Source organism: Thunnus albacares, chromosome 3, assembly GCF_914725855.1.
Source record: "Thunnus albacares chromosome 3, fThuAlb1.1, whole genome shotgun sequence".
NCBI classification, from domain to species: Eukaryota; Metazoa; Chordata; class Actinopteri; order Scombriformes; family Scombridae; genus Thunnus; species Thunnus albacares.
In genome coordinates, this window is record NC_058108.1 from 30,079,331 (window position 1) to 30,098,139 (window position 18,809).

General features: G+C 40.7%; 1 protein-coding gene across 2 annotated transcripts in view; it reads left to right on the forward strand.

Moving 5' to 3' along the window:
* LOC122979857 (vasorin-like) overlaps positions 1-18,604 on the forward strand; it is a 38,265-nt gene extending 19,661 nt beyond the window's left edge. The window contains exons 2-3 of one of the 2 annotated variants that reach the window (XM_044347632.1): positions 12,039-12,085; positions 14,387-18,604. In XM_044347632.1, coding sequence (XP_044203567.1) covers positions 12,074-12,085; positions 14,387-16,534 — 2,160 coding nt within the window. In that variant the 5' untranslated portion in view covers positions 12,039-12,073 and the 3' untranslated portion in view covers positions 16,535-18,604. The remainder of the gene's footprint in view (positions 1-12,038; positions 12,086-14,386) is intronic. The other variant, XM_044347633.1, reaches the window with a different exon arrangement.
* The last annotated feature ends 205 nt before the right edge of the window (positions 18,605-18,809 follow it).

The following is an 18,809-nucleotide window of genomic DNA, read 5'->3' on the forward strand; positions in this document are numbered from 1 at the left end:
ATTACTTAGTAGGCTTTGGTGAAGACAGAGGTCCCATGATAATACTGAGCCAGAGCTCCATCATGCAATTTATAGCTTCCTGCTGAAAAGAAGGCTGTAGTCAAGTCTGAAGAAAGTTCTGAGTACAGTTTAGCACAAACTTAAAGTACTGTTTTGCTCAAAAGGAAAGTGGTGAACTATAATATAAATACAACACTTATGGCATTCTTACACATTTGTATTGAGGTAATTGGTGGCCAAATTTTAATTGTTTATCAACAGGCAGAGCTTGACAAGTAAAAAATAAAGTCTCCACATTGTCCTATTCTAACAAAAATATGGCTGAAAACATCCACCAAATGACCTGTAACATCACAACATAAGCCTTACTTGTAATGCGCTTGCATGGATAGTCACAAAGAAAATGTCAGATTTATGTCTTAAAACTAAACATTAGAAAAAACATTTATGCATACATTAAAGGTTCATTGTGCAAAAATTGGCCACCTATGGCTACGATCACCCCTGAGGTACAAAGTGACAATAAGAGACAGTACGGGCCAGACGGGACCAGGGCTAGCTGGTTAGCATGCTAACTTCAGTAGATATCTCTGCAACACAATACATACAGGTCTTTTACATAACGTCAAAACTGTTATTTTAGTTAATTTGGGATTTTTTTAACCTAAAATTCTGGCCAATTCTTACACATTGAACCTTTAAGACTTCTCCAAAGACAGTTAAATAAATTTTAAAAAAGAGACGCCCATTACCAAACGGGACTGATTTAAGTCAAGTTCAAGTGGGACATTTGTTAGGCCCTTGCCCCCACTTTTCTGTAACAGTTAAGCCCCTGCTGTGACCAAGAGCTCCAATCATAACTTGAGTGAGTTCTGTCCACTTTAAACATGCTTGATGCTGTATGTAAGATACGTTGCAGATTGTGTCACTTGGGCTGATTAAATTTCAGCAATGTCTACCATCTGTACAGCACAGTATACAGTATAGTTTATCTGTTGCTAATTCTTATTAAAACCTGCACTAATTGATTTTTTTGGCCACTTGGGGACAGCCCAACAAGCTGTAAACACAATATGTTATCACTTAATAAAGGTTACATGGCTAAAGTGTTAGCAAGCAGTTGCCTATTTAAACATCAGACAGACACAAAGAAATATTGGCATTCATGTCATATTTGTGGCCAACTGATGAATGTAAGTCCAATATTCACTTTCCTTTCAGATCTTTTTTGGTCACTAGCAACTCCTGTGGGAAATCTTTAGCTGCTAAATGCTCCACTATGTCCACCCGCTAGTCGCTAACTTTATCTTTCTGAGCAGGTAGCATAAAGTCTATTTATTCAAATTTTTCTGTTGAACTACATTTAAGCTGTGGTGCTACCGTATCTGTCTAGACTTGTATAAAGTTGAGGGGAAGTGTCAACCACCCCCACTCATACCCGACAGTCCAGACCATCCTGTAGCCTGCCAGAGGCCAGAGTTAGGTAACTGACAGCTGGGTTTAACAGGCATGAAGGGGCCCCCTGTTGGGTAAGAGTCCCACAGGTGATCATCAGTCACTAATCAGGCCTGGAGGTGGAAACAGGCATGGATGGATGAAGAGCAATGACTGAGTATTTCACTGAATACCACTTCTTGTGGATCCTTATTTTTACACTAAAAACAGGTGTGTTCATGCCTTAATCCCTCTGTGCATCTGATCCAGGTGACCACCGGGACAGACAACCAAGTACAACAGCAATGATGGTAGGATGCAGTAAGAAAATGGAGAGAAGAGGGACGTTTATTGGATGGAAAACAAGGCCAATTAAAACCTCAGTGAACTTTTGCCTTTTCTAAATAGCATTTAATGCTTCTTTAAGTGTCTGTCGCTATCTCAGCTTCAGGCTAGATGCCGTCTCCAGATGTAAACAGCTCATTAAAATGAGCGACAAGTGATGGCAGGGCAAGACCTGACAGATCTGAGGGGGATGAGGGAGGAGGGAGGGACTAATAATACACTTGACTGCTTCAAGGTGAAAAGGTTGCTTATTAGTTTGTAGCTGTAAGACTTTCATCCTAGAAAAATCAGCTTAAGCTAACACGAAATAGTCATTAACTGTACTTTAAATGAGTCGTAGAACTTGTTGTGTGAAGCTGTCTTAGGTTTTGTCCATAAATGTCAGACGTCATGTACTCACTATAATGACCGTAGTCTAGACTTTAAAAAAAGACTAGTAACTATAGGATTTGACTTAAGGATTAAGCAAATTTGTACAAGCAGTAAGAGGGGAAGGACAAGAAAAGAGTAGACATGTTTTAGAAGCTTATTTCTATTGCAGTCTGCCCGCTGGCACACCTGTGAAGCTGAGGACAGGTGACATGCTTATTTTCAACTGTTGACAGACAGGACAAGCTCGGAGGCAGGCAAGACACACACACACACACACACACACACACACACACACACACACACACACAGAAGTACACACACAAAACCTCCTACATTTATTATTGTTTTGGAACGACTTCTGTGGTTGCTACTGCAGGATGCCTCCGGTTATTGTGCTTGCGGCATGTCATTGCTGGCATACGCCCTGTTATCACGCCAGTGAAAAAACCGGTGTCACCTAAAGGCTTCCTAAATCAAGGTGTGTGCCAAACTTTAGCACAGGTAAACATCAAACTAGGCTAATTTCTCTTTCTAGTAGAGATAAGTTGGTGCGTTCTCTACTCTTCCTGCTGTCTCTACACACACATATTTTTTAACCTTCATGCTTACATTTTTGTGTCCATAGTTTAAGGTAGGCGGCTGCATTTCTATGCACATCAGCATGCACGGGGTTCATGGCCTAAAGGCACAGATGCATATTTACGCATGCATGCACACACATATGTATGTACTTCTAAACGTGTGAGGATCCTCAGTGGCATAATTCAGTACTTCCCAACCTTAACCTCTAATCTATCCATTTATCCCGCCAACTTAGGCCAATGATACAGAGAGAGAAAGAGAGAGAGAGAGAGATACAGAGTGCACCAGAGAGAGACAGCAAGGTGATATGACAGGGAGTGAATTGTAAAATGCAGCACAGACTGCTCCAATATCAAGGTATTTACCCCCCAAATGCTGTACTCATTCCTCCTTTTCACACTGACCATTAGAGGATCCACTCCAAATGCGCTTTCAATGTAAATGACAAAGTCCACTCTCCTTGTTTAAAGAAAAATGTGTTTAAACGTTTATCTGGAGATGATGTGAGGCTTCAGCTGTCTGAGTTAGTCAAATAAAGTTGATATTTTCCACAGTTGTGTCTTGACACACAATGTCTTCCTGTTCAGCTGTGATGGAGGGATTGTAACAGAAGGAGGGAATTTGGCACTAAGAAGACAGTTACTTTGAAAGATATAGACTTATTTTGACTAAATTGGATGGCCTCATATTAGTTTCAAATGAACCTTTTTACATTTTTGTGCAGAAGGAGGACTTTCACTTACATTGAAAGTGGATTTCTTAACAGCCAGTATGAACAGGAGGAATGATTCAAGCAAGAAACTTTCGAAATGTTCGTTTGGGCACCTGACTATTGTTTTAGGACGTACATTAAAAATGGTGAACCTGTCCTTTACCTCTAACACCAACTTAAATCGGACCACACTGCAGTTCCGTTTAGAAATACTTCAGCAGGAAATCTAAATCTGTTTTAAAAATCTGTCTGTTGACTTTTGCCCACACTTGATCTGGTATTTTACTGTGAAAGAGCTTGAATCCCCTTACAGCAATGTTTCCTGAGCCCACAGAGGAAAATCGAGGTCTGACAAACAACAGCAGCAGCAGCACACCTAAATAATACTCTGTATTGTCATCATAGCAGCAGCGGCATAGCTGGCATCTGTGCCATACCTGAGTCAGACACCGAAACACCCAGGCGTCGCCGTGGGCCAAACCATCCACTGAGCTGGCCAAGGTTGTTATCAAATGATCAGTGATTATTAGACAGAAATCCAGTTTGGCTGGTACTATCATGTCATTTTATACCGTATGATTATCTCCTCACCAGTGATTTAACTACTGGGAGTAACCAGGTTAAACAGTAGTTACTAAGTGCTGATAGTATGCCCACACGCACTAACTTTCCGGTCTTGTGTAACAACAGATATGGACATCTTTTTTTTTTTTTTTAATTAGGAGATATTTTGTGATGTTCTGTTATTTTTATACTGTTCAGATATCGGATGTCTATGGTCAAAGTTCCAAAACTTGAGGTGAATGAATGTAAAAATGTTCCCTGCACATCAAAAGTCCAGGCTTCAGCCTTCTCTTAACGCTTTGTCTGCACTGTTTTTTGTTTTTTTTTACTTTCCCGACGTCAACTTGTCGTGCATGCCCACAAACGGCCATCCGTTGGTAGCCTTTGTTGCTAAGGTTGTTCGTTGTTTGTTTGAACACGTACCGATGTATTTGAGATGTTTCCATTTAGAGAAAAAAAATAAGAAAAACAGGTGAAATCATACAACTACTGTTTATTTAAGTGGCCTCCAGAAACTGAAGAATTTTGCCGAGGGGCAGCTTCCAGGAGCTAACCAATCAGAACAGAGGGGGCTCACTGGGAGAGGGGCCTTAAAGAGACAGGAGCTAAAATGTCCTGTTTCAGACAGGGGCTGAACTAAGGGGCTGCATAAAGGACCAGATAAGATAAATAAGGAGTTTTTTTTAACTGTAAATCATACAAAAATATTCCAGTAGAGCCCCAGAATAAAAATATAGACCTGGAAATGTGCATGATATGCCCCCTTTAAATCTATGCCTGCTTATTGCACTTCTGCTCCAACAAAAAGTGGAATCGACTTCAACATTTAAGCATTGTGCTCTATTCATTCAGTTCAAGTAACAAAGAATAGTGGGTAACTGGTTGTCCAGGGTGTCGGTGCTTTTGCTTTATTGTATTACACGACTCACCTGTTGTAACATTCTTGAGCCAGACACTGGATCCCTAACTGACCCCGACCTCTGACTTCTGACTTCCACATGGAGGCTAAAAAAGCTTTGTGCTGTTTGTGAAGCCACCGATGCCTTTATGACAAAGAAGTTGTCAGTTCATACATTTTCCAACAAGCTGCTGGTTATTCCTGCAACAAAAGTGGAGAGGCAGCAGAGACAGAGAGAGGGACAGAGCACCAGAAGTCAGTAGAGAAAGTTAAGAAAAAGGTACAAGAGGACTGGTGAAGAAGAAGAAAAATCCAGCGGGTAAGAAAAGATGTGACTCAAATCAGATTTGAATCGATCAGCTGATAAAAGCTTAAAGAGGGAGGTTTTAGTTTCAAATAACAGAAGGAGATGGACCATGTTATTAATTTGTCCCAGAGGTGACTAGTCATGCTCCCTTTGTGTGTTTGTGTGTGTGAGTGCACAGTCGTGTGTATGATGACTGAATGACAGAGAGGAATAGATGAGATCAAGCTTCTAATCCTGCTGGAGGGAGAGAAAGAGAGGATCACGCTCTGTGTATGTACTTGAGTGTTTATGCAAATACTCAGTATGTGTTTGAGTGTTTTTTTTCTTTTACACACTCTGTTGTGTTTGGTGACATATCTATGTGCCGCTATTGTGAGTCAAGAAGCAGTTTGGCTTTTTTCCGCCTCACTGCAGGCATACAGTTGGTTCACTGTCATCCAGGGTGAAGATCACAGCAGCCATAAACATGATGACCTGCAAAATGTAACTAAATCAATCATCATCATCCTAATATAGAGTAAATCACAGTTGTCACTTCCCAGTCTAGACAACAGTTGTCACCACCAAGGTGTTAACTACACAGAGGATGACTAAGTTGCTGTGGATGTCTCACAGTCTCTGTTTAGTTTACATCATAAAACTTGGCTATATTCACAGTAAACAGCTCATTTTTTTGGATGGAGACTTGGAAGCAAAGACTAACAGCAATGACTTTTGAGAACATTTGTGCACTGACTGCAGTGGAAACTAGCGAAACGATGTCTGCACAACCTCAACTTTATTGTTTCCTATTAGGGTCACTTACCCTTTTGCTTGATGTACTATATGTCTTCCAGTTGTCATTGGCTACTGTTTGGCAACAGTTGCCACTTTGAATGTCTGTGTTATTGTCTGGCTCCACATTATTTTAGTCCATTAGTAGGTATGCACTGTGTGCTGAACGACTGAAACTGAGCCACAGGACTTGATCATCAACAAGTTATCGCCCACAACAACAGCACCGCGTCACAAAATCATCCAAAAAAAATAAAAATACTGAAAATTCTTTTCAATGAGACCACTGTGTTGGCAAAGCACGAGTGCTGATGTGGAGACCTCGGGCAACAAATCTCAGGGTCATCCAGAAGAAAAAATTTACTCTCTTAGTCACTGTGTTTTCCAATTACATAAGTGCAACAACTCATTCTAAGTAGATTACTTTGCAATGTGTATAGTGTAATTGCTGGCAATACTGACAATAGCTGTGCCAGAGAATAAAATGATTTTCACTGTAATAACTTTCCACAGTTGTAAAATCCCAACTAGTGGTATTATAAATAGGTTTGCAGTGTTTTGGCATCTGATAAGCCATCAGACTCATGGATGTATTACTGAAACTGAACTTCCTGGATTGTATTACCTTTTCTCTGTGGTACCTGAAACAACATGCTCACTCCAATGCAGCCCCTTATGCTTTCTTTTTTTAAGTTTTTTTTAATACAGTGCTGTTTCTGTTCTGAATGTGGTCTTAGACTCCCTGAGCTTTATTCTAGTACATGTAATTGTTATCCTTTTTTAAGGACTGTATTGTAGTATGTATTGTTATTATTCTCATTTAGAATAAAGGGGAGATTGTGGTGTGCTGAGGCTGCACTGCCCAGGATTACATATGATGGAGATTTGCTGAAGTGTGCAGAAGTTAAAGTCATATTTGCCACATTGTATTTTTCACAGTTCAATAATTTAGTTTAACACCTGTAGGAATGAACTAAGTGATGAAAAAGTTTGATCTACACCAAATGAAAATAAACGTAAAAGCAACCATTGAGATTAAGTGTGTGTGTGTGTGTTTGGGTTTTATGCGTGTTATAATACCCTTACACATGCTCATTTGTGCATGTACACACACACTCGGGCTGCAGATATTCATACACTTCGTGTTAAGAGTTTTAGAAACATTGAAGTCGTTAAACTGATTTTACTGGTAAGCTTTTCAGGCATGAGGTAACAGGATATTCCACTTTGGGGAGTTTCGGGGGTGTGGGAGTTGAGGTAAGGTTTGTACCACTAACTCACGTCCCCTTTTTTTCTCCATGAAAATGAGGTAATCTCCCTGTAGACCGACTTCCTAATACAATTTACGATCCCCTCTCCGCTTCTTTGTACATTAATTCCTGACTCTCCGGTTCCTCCCCCTCCCTCCCTCCCCCCTTCACCTCTCTTAAAGTCCCTCTAAATCCTTCCTCACACTTTTTACTTAAAGTGGTAATCCTCAAAATCTTAACTAGTTAATTTTGCCTTCATCTGTAATTTCTACTGTCATGTTTTCAGTCCCAGTGCATCCTTTTCCTTGAATTTTCTATTAATGAAGTCTTACTTTCTGTAGGTTGTGCTATTCATTGAAAAATGGTTACAACTGATCCAACAGATCCCAAATCTCTGCACCCTTTTTGGTGTTTATTGCAGTCATTGTGGTCATTTTTATCATCAGTATTTCCAGTTTAACTTTGTGACTTATCTGATCTTCACAACTTCTAAAGTGATTGTACATCACTAAACTAATATAAATATTAATAGTTCATCTTTAGTAAATAACAAGTACAACTATGCAGGAATGCATTTTGCCAGAGGCCTAGGGCTAAGTGTGTTGTTTTCACAGTTGAACTTGTTACTTAAAGGTAGGTGCAGAGTTTCTGACCACTAACAGTGCTGTGGAGCAATGTTTTTAAGAGTGGGTCCATATTTTGTTAGTTTTGGTGCATACACATAAGGATGTACATGCACAAGCAAGCGGATGACATGATACAAATTCCTGCCAGTAGTTTCACACTATTTCACTGATCTACAGGTGGTGGTAATGTTTACAAATGTTTTATGATGAAGGAAATGCATTCAACACATTTGTTACACCTCAAGGAAACACACAGTGCGTTTTGGTGAGTAACACTGGATGTAAAGATAGAAAACTCCACAGAGCACCTTTAAAAAAAAACAAAAACGCAAACTATTGAGCAATACTTATACTAGCCTCCTGTTGTATGATGGTTCACTTTTGACTTCATCATATATGATTCATGCTTTCATCAGCACCGGGGGAAGACGTTCTTTCCATGCACCACGTTCTTTTGAACATGGTGCATGGAGCGCTCCTACTGTTTTTGAACATTTTTAAGGATAATTCTGGTTTATTACATCTTGGGTTGATTGCAACAGTTATAATCACCACTCACCAAAATAATTGCTGAGATGTGGGAATATAGCGACATCACAGTTGATCGAGCAAGAAACATAAGTCAGACATTCGTGTTTAGCCAGATTTTTTTACCTATGATTTTTGGAGGTAAAACGAAAAGTTAGGTCAAAGTTGAATCGGGTGATCAGCCTGTAAACTGTGATGGACAATGGGTCTTTATTTCACATAAGTAAGTTTGGATAACCTGGGGGTTTGTGTACAACCTGTGTGATCACTCATGTTTCTTGCCCCATCTGACATATTTCCAGCCATTCCCAGATCTCAGCAATTAACTTGGTGAGTATTACCCATAAGAAAAATGTTTAAACCTATGAAAATAAGATCTAAGTTCTGATAAACCAGAATTATCCTTTAATTCTTCTTGAGTGATATGTATAAGTCGAGTTCTACTTGAACAGGACTTTCTATGATTCCCTGCACTTCACGTTGAGAGAACATACAACATTGTTATATCTGGCTTCTGTCATGCACTTTAAGTTTAGAGGAGTCAGGCTTTGTTTACAGCAGATTTTGGATGAATGGAGTCAGTCATCAGCTACCAGCTATTAAAACACCACATTTCTCTCTCTCTCTCTTTCATTTGTGTCCTTTTCCCTCTCAGTTTACCTCTCTCACTCATTGCTCTACCTTTCTCTTATCATGGGGGAGGACAAAGGTTTATGTGGGCCTTTCATTCTGTCTCACAGTGAGAGATGGCTGCAGTGTATTGTGGGTAACAGAATCCAGCTGTGTTGTAGACTCTGTCTGTGTGTGTGTGTGTGTGTGTGTGTGTGTGCGTCTACTGGTGTCAACATGTGAAGTGTTTATGTGTGTGTGTGTGTTCGTGGCTGCGTGTGTTGTGTCGCTATGCAGGTCTTGGGTGCGTGTTGACCTGTTTCATGTCATTTTGACAGCAATGTTTCTCTTTCATCATGCAGCTTTATCTACGTTCATACAAATAGCTGAGGATATACTGCGTGCCATGAGTCTTTAACAACAGAATACTCTGTCAAGTTTAATAAGGAATACATGAAAGAGCAACGAGAACTGGTTTTGCAACACTTAGTTATGTGATTGTATAGTTTGCATGCAGGAAGAAACTGCTCCCTGTGTTTTGATTGCTATGGTTAATATGGTAGATGGCAGATTCTTGGCTTTGTGATGTGGGCAAACAACAGGAGAGGGCCAAGATGTTAAAAAAGGAGAAAAGTACTTAAAATAGGCATGCACAGATTGGGCAGTACATTTTCATTCTTCCCTTCATCTTCAAAATTGTAAGTAACTAATTACATTTACTCTTGTTATTGTACAAAACTCATTTTTTGTGGATTTATGCCTTTAAGTATTTTTAAAAATCATTAATTTTATTTTTGTATTTCAAGTATTGCACTTCTCTTCATTCAAAGAGAAAATGTCTTTTGTCTCACCCCCATCCGCAGGCAGGTCAGAGGTCAGGTTCAGCTACGAAACAGCAGCCCTGGAGTGTGAAGGGATTCAGTTTCTTACACAGGGATGCTTTAACAGGGCGGATGCTTGCTGTCATGGAGGACTGAATCCTTATCCTCTGTGGTTGAAGGCATTTCTGCCTTACCACCCAGCTGCAAGCCTCCCTGAATGAGGCTTGTAGAGAGGATACAAATGACAAATCCTGTCAGGAGAGTTTACCTACAGTACTATGCATGTCCTAACAGAGGCCTTTTGGAACAGAGAAGCTTCAAGACCACATACACACAATTTGCTTGGGATTTGAAATGGCAGACAAGCGTTTCATACTATAATATATCCTGAATGGTGTAAAGGAAAGGCCTCAGAACTTTAATTTTTATTTGCAGTAATTGTCAAATGCCTTCAGATGTGCATGATTAGTTTCTCTTTTCTCCCTCAATTTCTTTTCATTCATTCATATTCCATTCATTCCTCCCCTCCTCTGTCATCAGATTATCCACTCGGCCAATGCGCCAACAGCAACACCCTTAAAGGAATGACAATCAGATCTTATTATAACCATGTTACTGTTCTATAAACAGTACGTGACTGCCCACAGAGACAAAGACAGATCTGGATTCCAGGGCAGAGAGTGTCTTTAAACTTAGACATTTACCTCTAACAAAAGCAGTCATATACCGTGTCATAGCAGTAATTTGTCATCAGTGGAGCATGCTGTGGGATTGCAGACAGTTTCATTGTGTTCATATGTGTGTACGTGTGCATCAAGGTGGGCATTGTTGTCTGTGTTTTAGTGAGAATAATGCTGATGATAACAGCTCGTTTCTTGTTCTTCTGGCTGACAGAGTGGTTTGGTGACTTCACTGACCTAGTGCCAGACATTTTTCCACTTAAGCTGCTTTGCTGTCTCCACTCATTAATTCATGCAGGGAGTAAAAGTGATATGTTGCTGTTATACCCAAGAGGCAAGACCTTGAGACAGTAATATTTGACCTGTTTTGTTCATATTAACCTTTAATTTAATTTGGGAAAGTTATTTCTGAGTATCAGATGCTGCACATCAAATGTTGAAGTGTTTCACTCTAAAAAGTTTATTAATTATTTTGGCAAGTAAAGCAACGTTGATGCATCTTTAAATTCTGCAGACTCCTGGCGCCAGGTTGTTATTGCGGTATTGCAAGACATACTGTAATAACACAGCACATACTCATAGTGATACATTTTAACACAGGACCATGTCATTGTTTTGTGTCAATGAGTAAGAAATGGCATTTAGCATTCTTATATTGCAAAGTTGTCAGTTATATATTTTTAAATATTTTTTTATTTTTATCTTTTATTAATTACCTCTGCCAAAGAGGCTGTTTTTCAGTCCTGTTAGTGTATTCTTTATGTACCAGAATATTTCACTGCTTTAAATTATTTGGTTGACAGTGAGCAATGCAATGAGTAAAGGAACACACATGGTGTGGATAGGGCCACCATGTGGCACTTTTATAAAGCACTCTTTCTCCAAAAAAGTGATGCATTTTAGGAATTGAAAGCTAAATTTTCTGGATGAAGATGCATTTACTAGTGAAGCTTATTTCCATTTCCACCTAAAAGATTTTCCCGCCATTTTCACGTTTTGGCGAGGGAGATGCTGCACCAACAGGATTCAAACGGAAACCAAGTTGTAATTGGACACGGATTTATAAAACTTAAGAGCCTGTCAAAGATCAGACATCCCTCTGTGGTTTACAACAAGACAGGACAGATTCATTTTACACACTCAGAACCCATTGTATCCCAACTCATTCTTATGCCACTCATTTGTTAGTGTCAGTATGTTGTGGTGACTATAAATTGAAGAAAAGCATTAGAAACTGAGATCTGGTATTCACAGACCAACCAATTAAAGTGTGGCTCTTTGGTCTATTGTTTAGACTGTCATGTGACTAACTGGATACAGGTTTGAACTTTTTCAAGTGTCCTTGAGCAAGACACTGAAACTCCACCACAATAGTGTCAGCTTCTGGTTTATATTAGCTGCTGTTGAAATCCCAAGTTTGGTTCTTCAAATGCCAAATTAAAAAAAAAGTTAGATCTAGTGTTTACCACTAGAATATCAGCACTCTTTCTCTAAACAGTCAGGTCTTTAACCTATCTGTGTCTCCTTCTTCTGCAGCCTCCTGTCCTTTCTTCTCTCAGCGCTTGATATACATGCATTTTAAGGTAATATTACAAATTCCTGCCATGCTGACAGGCTTTGCCTTCACTCACCGTATGTTATAAGGAAAGGGGGATAAATGGAGGAGACAGAGGGCAGGGGGGGAACGGAGGCATGGAGCCAGAGGTGCGCTCCTGACTTAAATGAAACATCTTAGGTTTCTCCTCAACTTCCACCCCATGAGTCTTGCAGAGGGCAGCGAGGAGAGAGGAGTGCAAGAGTTTACTGACTCAGAAAAGGTCAGGGGAGAGGAAGGAAGAGGGAGGGAGAGAAAGAGGGAAGAAGAAGGGTGATAGAGAGATATGTGCTGCCTTACTTGTGGTCTTGATCCAATACACTATTTGGTCATTCTAACATTACCCCTTTCTTCTGAACAGTTCAGTGTAGATTAGAGATTCATGTAGACTATTTTTTACTCCATGGTACATACTAGATATTATAGTTTTCAAATGTATTTTGCAAGCTCATGAGAAATTATATATGAGCCCTCTTTTGTTTATAGTACCATATTTATGTGGATTGATTCCAGCATATTTCCATTTTATATCATTTATTTTATTCCGCAAAATTTAATTTCCAAATCCCTTCAGTTCCATTTGTAATTATATTTTCCTCTTCCTTTTTATCTTTTACCCTTTCCTCCCTTTGACTATTGCCAGGGTTTCTCTCAAGTTTCAGTCTTTGTGACTCTTGGACAGCTTCTCACTATGCAAACCCATCCAAAATGAGCCTGATCAAATCAAACAAGTTTGAAAAAAATCTTTCTTGGCTCCAACTGGTCTGAAGTTCCAAGGTCACAGTCTCCAGACTTGATCCTGACACACTACTGAATGAATTTGAATGACAAAAAAATCCCATTCTAGCTGAGGCTGAATCACAGCCTACATCTAAAATAGAGTCCTTGAGTCAGACTCCAGTGAAACACAAGTCAAATGTACATTACTTATACAATATTGTATATCTGCATATACACAAAGGCTACTGTATATGGACCTTATATGACAGTGAGAGAACAGTCAATACAGAATTAGGGAAGGATATGAGAGTTGGATTGTTCATCTTTTTGCACAGTGAAATGATTCAAACATTTACTACACTAAGGAGGCACTACTCCTGCTGTAACCCAAGGCAGTGAATCTAAACACGAGTCTCTTGAACCCTATTTTTTTTCTTTTGGGCATCTGCATACAAAAAACCTTTCTTTCAAACCCCATTAGAGAAGAAGTGAAGAAGTCTAAGGTTTGATCCACACTTTAGCACAAACTTATTCCTTTGTACAGCTTTGTTTGGGCAGTTGGACTGTTTCACAAGGTTTTGGACAAACCTTGGGCTGTATTCATGACTCTTTGCCTTCTGTCAAAATCTTATGGTGGCAATTTATATGTGCGTGATGTCATTGTTTCAACACTGACTAGCTAAGAGTGAGATTTTGAGTTTCACTTACAGGTCTGATTTTTAAAGTTGATGGATTGTTTGTCATTGCATGGTCACCCTACTCCATTTATCATCTCTGTCTAATACACACATACAAAGTCAACAGTTGCTGTTGCTCCCCAATTTCCTGCAGTCCTGTATGTGGCACCCATGTTTTTGGTAACACTATTTGGCAAATATGTCAGAAGATGTGATTGAGTGTGTGTGTGTGTGTGTGTGTGTGTGTATTCACACTCACAGCATATTTGCCTTTCATATGTTTGTATGTAGTAGCAGTGTGGCTGCTGATGTCCAGCTGCATTACGACAGACTCAGTTTCACGGGCTAAGGACTGTGTCATAAACACAGGGATGAGGCTGAATGGGTTTCTCACTTACCCCAGGAGGGGTCACCCTGGGTGGGCTGTGTTAACCTTGTGCCTTGGCCTCTGGGTCCTGATCCCTTGGGTGTCTACTAATTAAGGACATAAAACAAATTCACTATAATGGAACAGTCAGTGTTTCTGTTTGTATGGGTGCATGTGTGTGCAGGGAAGCAGGGTTTAGTTGATTGAGTTAAAGTGTTCTTGTGTCCATTGTATTGTACTTTATGTCTTTGTGCTTGAATGATTTAATGTCAGTGCATGTATCTTTGTGGATCAAGACAAAGGGATAGAGAAAAATTCCCCTGGCATTTATTTACAAGCAAATAGAATTAGGCTTTAGGAATTAGATTGTGAAAAGACTTACATAACTTCTATTTATTCATCAGTAACTGAAGAGTCTATTTTACACTTCAATTGTTACTGTAAAGTCTCACTCTTAACTATGGCTAGCTTATTAAGCAAATGGTGATTAACACTGACCATTTTCTCTCTCTCTTATGTCTTTCAGAGTTTCAGGCCCGACATCACCATGCTGACTTATATCCTTCTCTTCTTTGCCTCATCTGGTCTGGTGTCATCCTTTGAGTGCCCAGCAGACTGTTCCTGTCAACCCCAGGACTCAATATTCTGTATTCAGCGACGGTCCAGCACTGTGCCCCGCGTCCCCACCAGCACCCGAAATCTCTACATCTTCCAAAATGGCATTGATACTTTGGCCCAAGATGACTTCAGAGGTCTGGGGGAGTTGGAGTTGTTAGATCTGAGCCAGAATGAGCTGGCAGAGGTTCCAGATGGTGTGTTTGAGATGCTGTCAAAGCTGAAGAACTTAGACCTGTCATCTAACCACATCACCCATATTTCCAAAGAAAGTTTTTCTGGATTGGTCCAACTGGAGAGGCTGTATCTCCATGCAAATCACATCCAGAGCATCCATATGGAAGCTTTTGATGGCTTAGAGATGCTACTGGAACTCAAGCTCCAAGGGAACCAGCTCACCTCACTGCCATCTCTTAATTTCCCCAATCTTCTGCTTCTAGATCTCAGCAACAATAACATCCCAACCCTGGGACCATCAGACCTCCAGACTCCCCACTTGGAAGCCCTTAAGGTGGCCTCTTTGGGGCTTATCTCTGTGAATGAGGATCTCATAGCCTCCCTAGGGAACCTCCATGACCTCGACATCTCCAACAACCAGTTAACTGAGGTGCCTCAGGCCCTAAAGCAGGACTCCCTCAAGGGATTGATCAAGCTTAGCCTGGCTGCCAACTCGTTGGGTGAGCTCAAGAAGGAGGACTTCCAGAAACTGAATGGGCTCCAAGAGCTGGACCTCAGTGGACTTAATCTCCAGGGATTTCCTCACGGTTTCTTCCAGACCTTCCCCAGATTGACACTTCTGACAGCAGCTGAGAACCCATTCAATTGCTTGTGTCCATTAGCCTGGTTCCCTGTCTGGCTAAAAGAGAGGAGTGTGAGTCTTGGGAGACCTGAGGAAACTAGATGCCACTTCCCCCTAGTTAATGCTGGGAAGAAGCTTTCAGCACTGGAGCACAAAGACTTTGGGTGTCCACCTACCACAACATTGATGATTGCCTCCCCCATTGGGAGTACTCCTGTTCCCCAGATGCCAACCACATCTCCAGAAGCCACACATACCAATGCCATTCCTCCTCCACCTCCACCCAGTGAGGAAACCCTCTCCTCACAAACAGACAGCTACCCCCTTCCACCAGAACCTCCAGTTTCCCCTAGCTCTACCAGTGGGGAATATGAGCAGCACATCTGTCCAGCAAACATCTGTCTCAATGGGGGCACTTGTAATTTTGACCCGTTGGGGCAACTGGGCTGCCTGTGTCCCTCAGGAACCTCGGGCCTATACTGTGAAAATGTGGATGAGGTTCCTGAGCCACCAAAACCTTCAGCAACAGAAGTGTCTGTGGTCGCCCCTGAGATACCTGCTGAGCTTGATGCCATCAGCTCACGCCAGGTGACCTCCACATCTATCCTTCTTGACTTGCACCGCTTCATCGAGACACGGCCACACATCCGTGGCATCAGGCTGACCTACCGTAACCTCTCAGGCCCTGACCGCCGTCCCATTATTCTGAGTGTGCCGGCATCCTACCCTGAGTATACTTTGCGTGGTTTGAGACCTAACTGCACCTATTCAGTCTGTGCCACTCCCCTGGGTGAGAGAATGAATTCAAGGGTCAACAGCTCTGTAGAAACTGGGTCATGTACAGAGGCTCGCACCGCAGGGGTTCCACTGACATCCTCAGAGCCCAGGGTGGAGACACAGAGCCAGCTCACATACACTCTCATACCCGCCCTGGCTGCCCTGGCACTGGTGCTGGGGTTGGCTGTGGTGGTTGGTACAATCATCTGTTTGCGTAAGAGGAGGCAGGCCAAGGCAGGAATGGAACTGGAGCTGGGCCCTGCTGATCCTGATCCCATGGAACTGGAGGGGGTCAAGGCCTGCCTGGAGAACGGGGGAAATGGTACGCTACCCCACAAACAGCCTGAGATTGATCGTTGTCATACTCCTCAGCCACCTCCATCCTTGCAACAAAATGGGGGTTTGGACTATGAAGTACCTTTGATGCAAGGACATTGCCCATCAAATAATAATCTAGCATCCCTAAAGCCATCTTATTTCTAAGATGCAATAAAATACAAACACTTGGAAAGATTTTGGAGCGAGTGGGCTTGCCCATAGAGACTTGTGAGATCCTGTTGTGGCTCATTTGGTGGTTAAAAATCAAATTTTCATTCCAATTTCAGATATCCATAATTTGAAAAGTGGCACTTATTATCCTTTATTGTCCAAATGACATGACTACAGACTGGATCATCTATTTTAGAGATACTGAATGATGAATTTAAGATTACAGCATATTGGAAATGTGCTACCACTGTGGGACAGTGAACAGGATATGGTTTAAAGTCATCCAGCAGAGTTTGATGGTGGTGAAACCTAACCAAGTGATTAAACTAAGTGCAATCGACTAGAAGGGTCTTAGTAGCAGACTGATAACGAAAGTGCCTTTTTGCATTGACACAACTGTAACTGATGGCTCATTTTTAAAAGGATTCTTTGTTTATATAAAAGAAACTATTTGAATGAGCTATAATCCTGTTGCTGGATTTGGAAGATACTGCGTTTGGTCTACAGAACTGGAGGAAATGACAGTGATATAAATGAAAACAGTGATGCAGATGTAGACTCGTCTTGACCACACGTCCTGGTACAAAATTGGATTTCAAACAACTCCAGCTGCTCCACGGGGATTATAAAAAGAACTTGCACTGAAGGGAGATATTCCTTTTCCTTTCCAGTGTCACAGTCACGAACTGCTACAAGACTGATGGTCACATGAGAAAATGCAATAACAAAAAAAATTGAAAATACTAGTAGAAAAAGAAAAAGCTAATAGGTTGATAACCATAAAAGCTGTCTAAACTCCATATTTTGTTGTTGACATTATCTAATCTGAAACAAAACTTCAGGTTTCTACACATACGGATTTGGATTCTTCTCTGTCAACAGATCTATCAATAATTCTCTCCACACATCCGAAAGCTTTTGGCTCCATGGGAGATAAATTTGCTGTGAAAGATAAATGGACTGAATGAAGAGCCATTGAGAAAAGACTTTGCCTGCATTGTTCTGTGCCGTGACAGGAAGGCTGTTATGTTTAGCTGATTTTACGATATTCTGTTTTTGCCATGTGTTTTTGTATTTTTTATCATGTTTTTTTGCTGTTGATGTCCATTCAGTATTGCTATTGTTGTGAGTTGAAACATTATTAATTGTTCTCCCTTGAAAAATCCTGCTTAATTCATTATGGATTCCATAATTTTAGCATTTTATGTTACATGTAGCTGAAACTTTCCAGAGCTCCTTGCAGTGAATGCTGAAGTAAATACTAGCTTATGTTCTTAGTAGATCTAAACTAAAAGCAACCAACAGTAAAGAAATATCCATTAAAAAGTTTTAATTAAGATATTAAATAAAACAAGGTGATTTTAACATGTTGAGGTTCCCCAAAATAGGTCTGGGGAACTCACCAACTGAATGTAATTGTAAAGTGTCAGATACTTTATTCTCTCTGCCAAGTCTGCCAACGCTCCATAAAGACATGGTTAAGACAAGCCTCAGACTGTTTTTGACCGCCAAAGCTTCAAAATCTGTGTTCAAAGGACTTTTGCCACAGAGCCCACTCTTATAAAGCTGCACACGCGTCCCGAGAAAAGCAATTTCAAAGTGCTTTGAGGTATATTGCTGAGTGTCAGTGAGTTTTAGGTACTTGTTTCTTCTCAGCACTGCTGACCATATCCTTTCTGATATAAGGTCTAGACAGTGCCCCCCTGTAGCTTTTAGTTCTTTCACACCCTATCCTCTCTGCCCCACCCCACCCCCACTTCATGCATCAAGTGTGTTTTTGGTCAACAACAATTATTGGCTTGTGTGTTGGGAGACTGTTGTGCTTGTTTACAGCCAACCAGACTATGAAATGTACAGACTAAATGCACCGTTGTGATGTATTTATTCTCTTTTTCCTGTCTGGAGCTGGGAATATCACAAGCTTTTAGTGCTACTTTTCTTTTTTATATCTTTTCCGTTCATGAGAAAGAATCTTAAACAGCAAAGTATTTACGGAGACGTGCCTTAGGAACATTGGTATCAAGGCTTGCTGACATCTTGTGTCATATTACATGCTGATGTGTATTTCTAGAACAAAAGGGCCTTTATTTCACTGCAACAAGACATTGCATTATATTACATCATAAACTAATAATGAAGAAACATGAAATCTAATGAAATTTACTTTGAATGCAGAATCAATTTAGTCAGATTTTGAAAAAGGAGTTCTCAGTTCCTGCCTTATCTAATAGTGAAAAGCTTGGATGACTGGGTGTTATCAGTTAGTTTG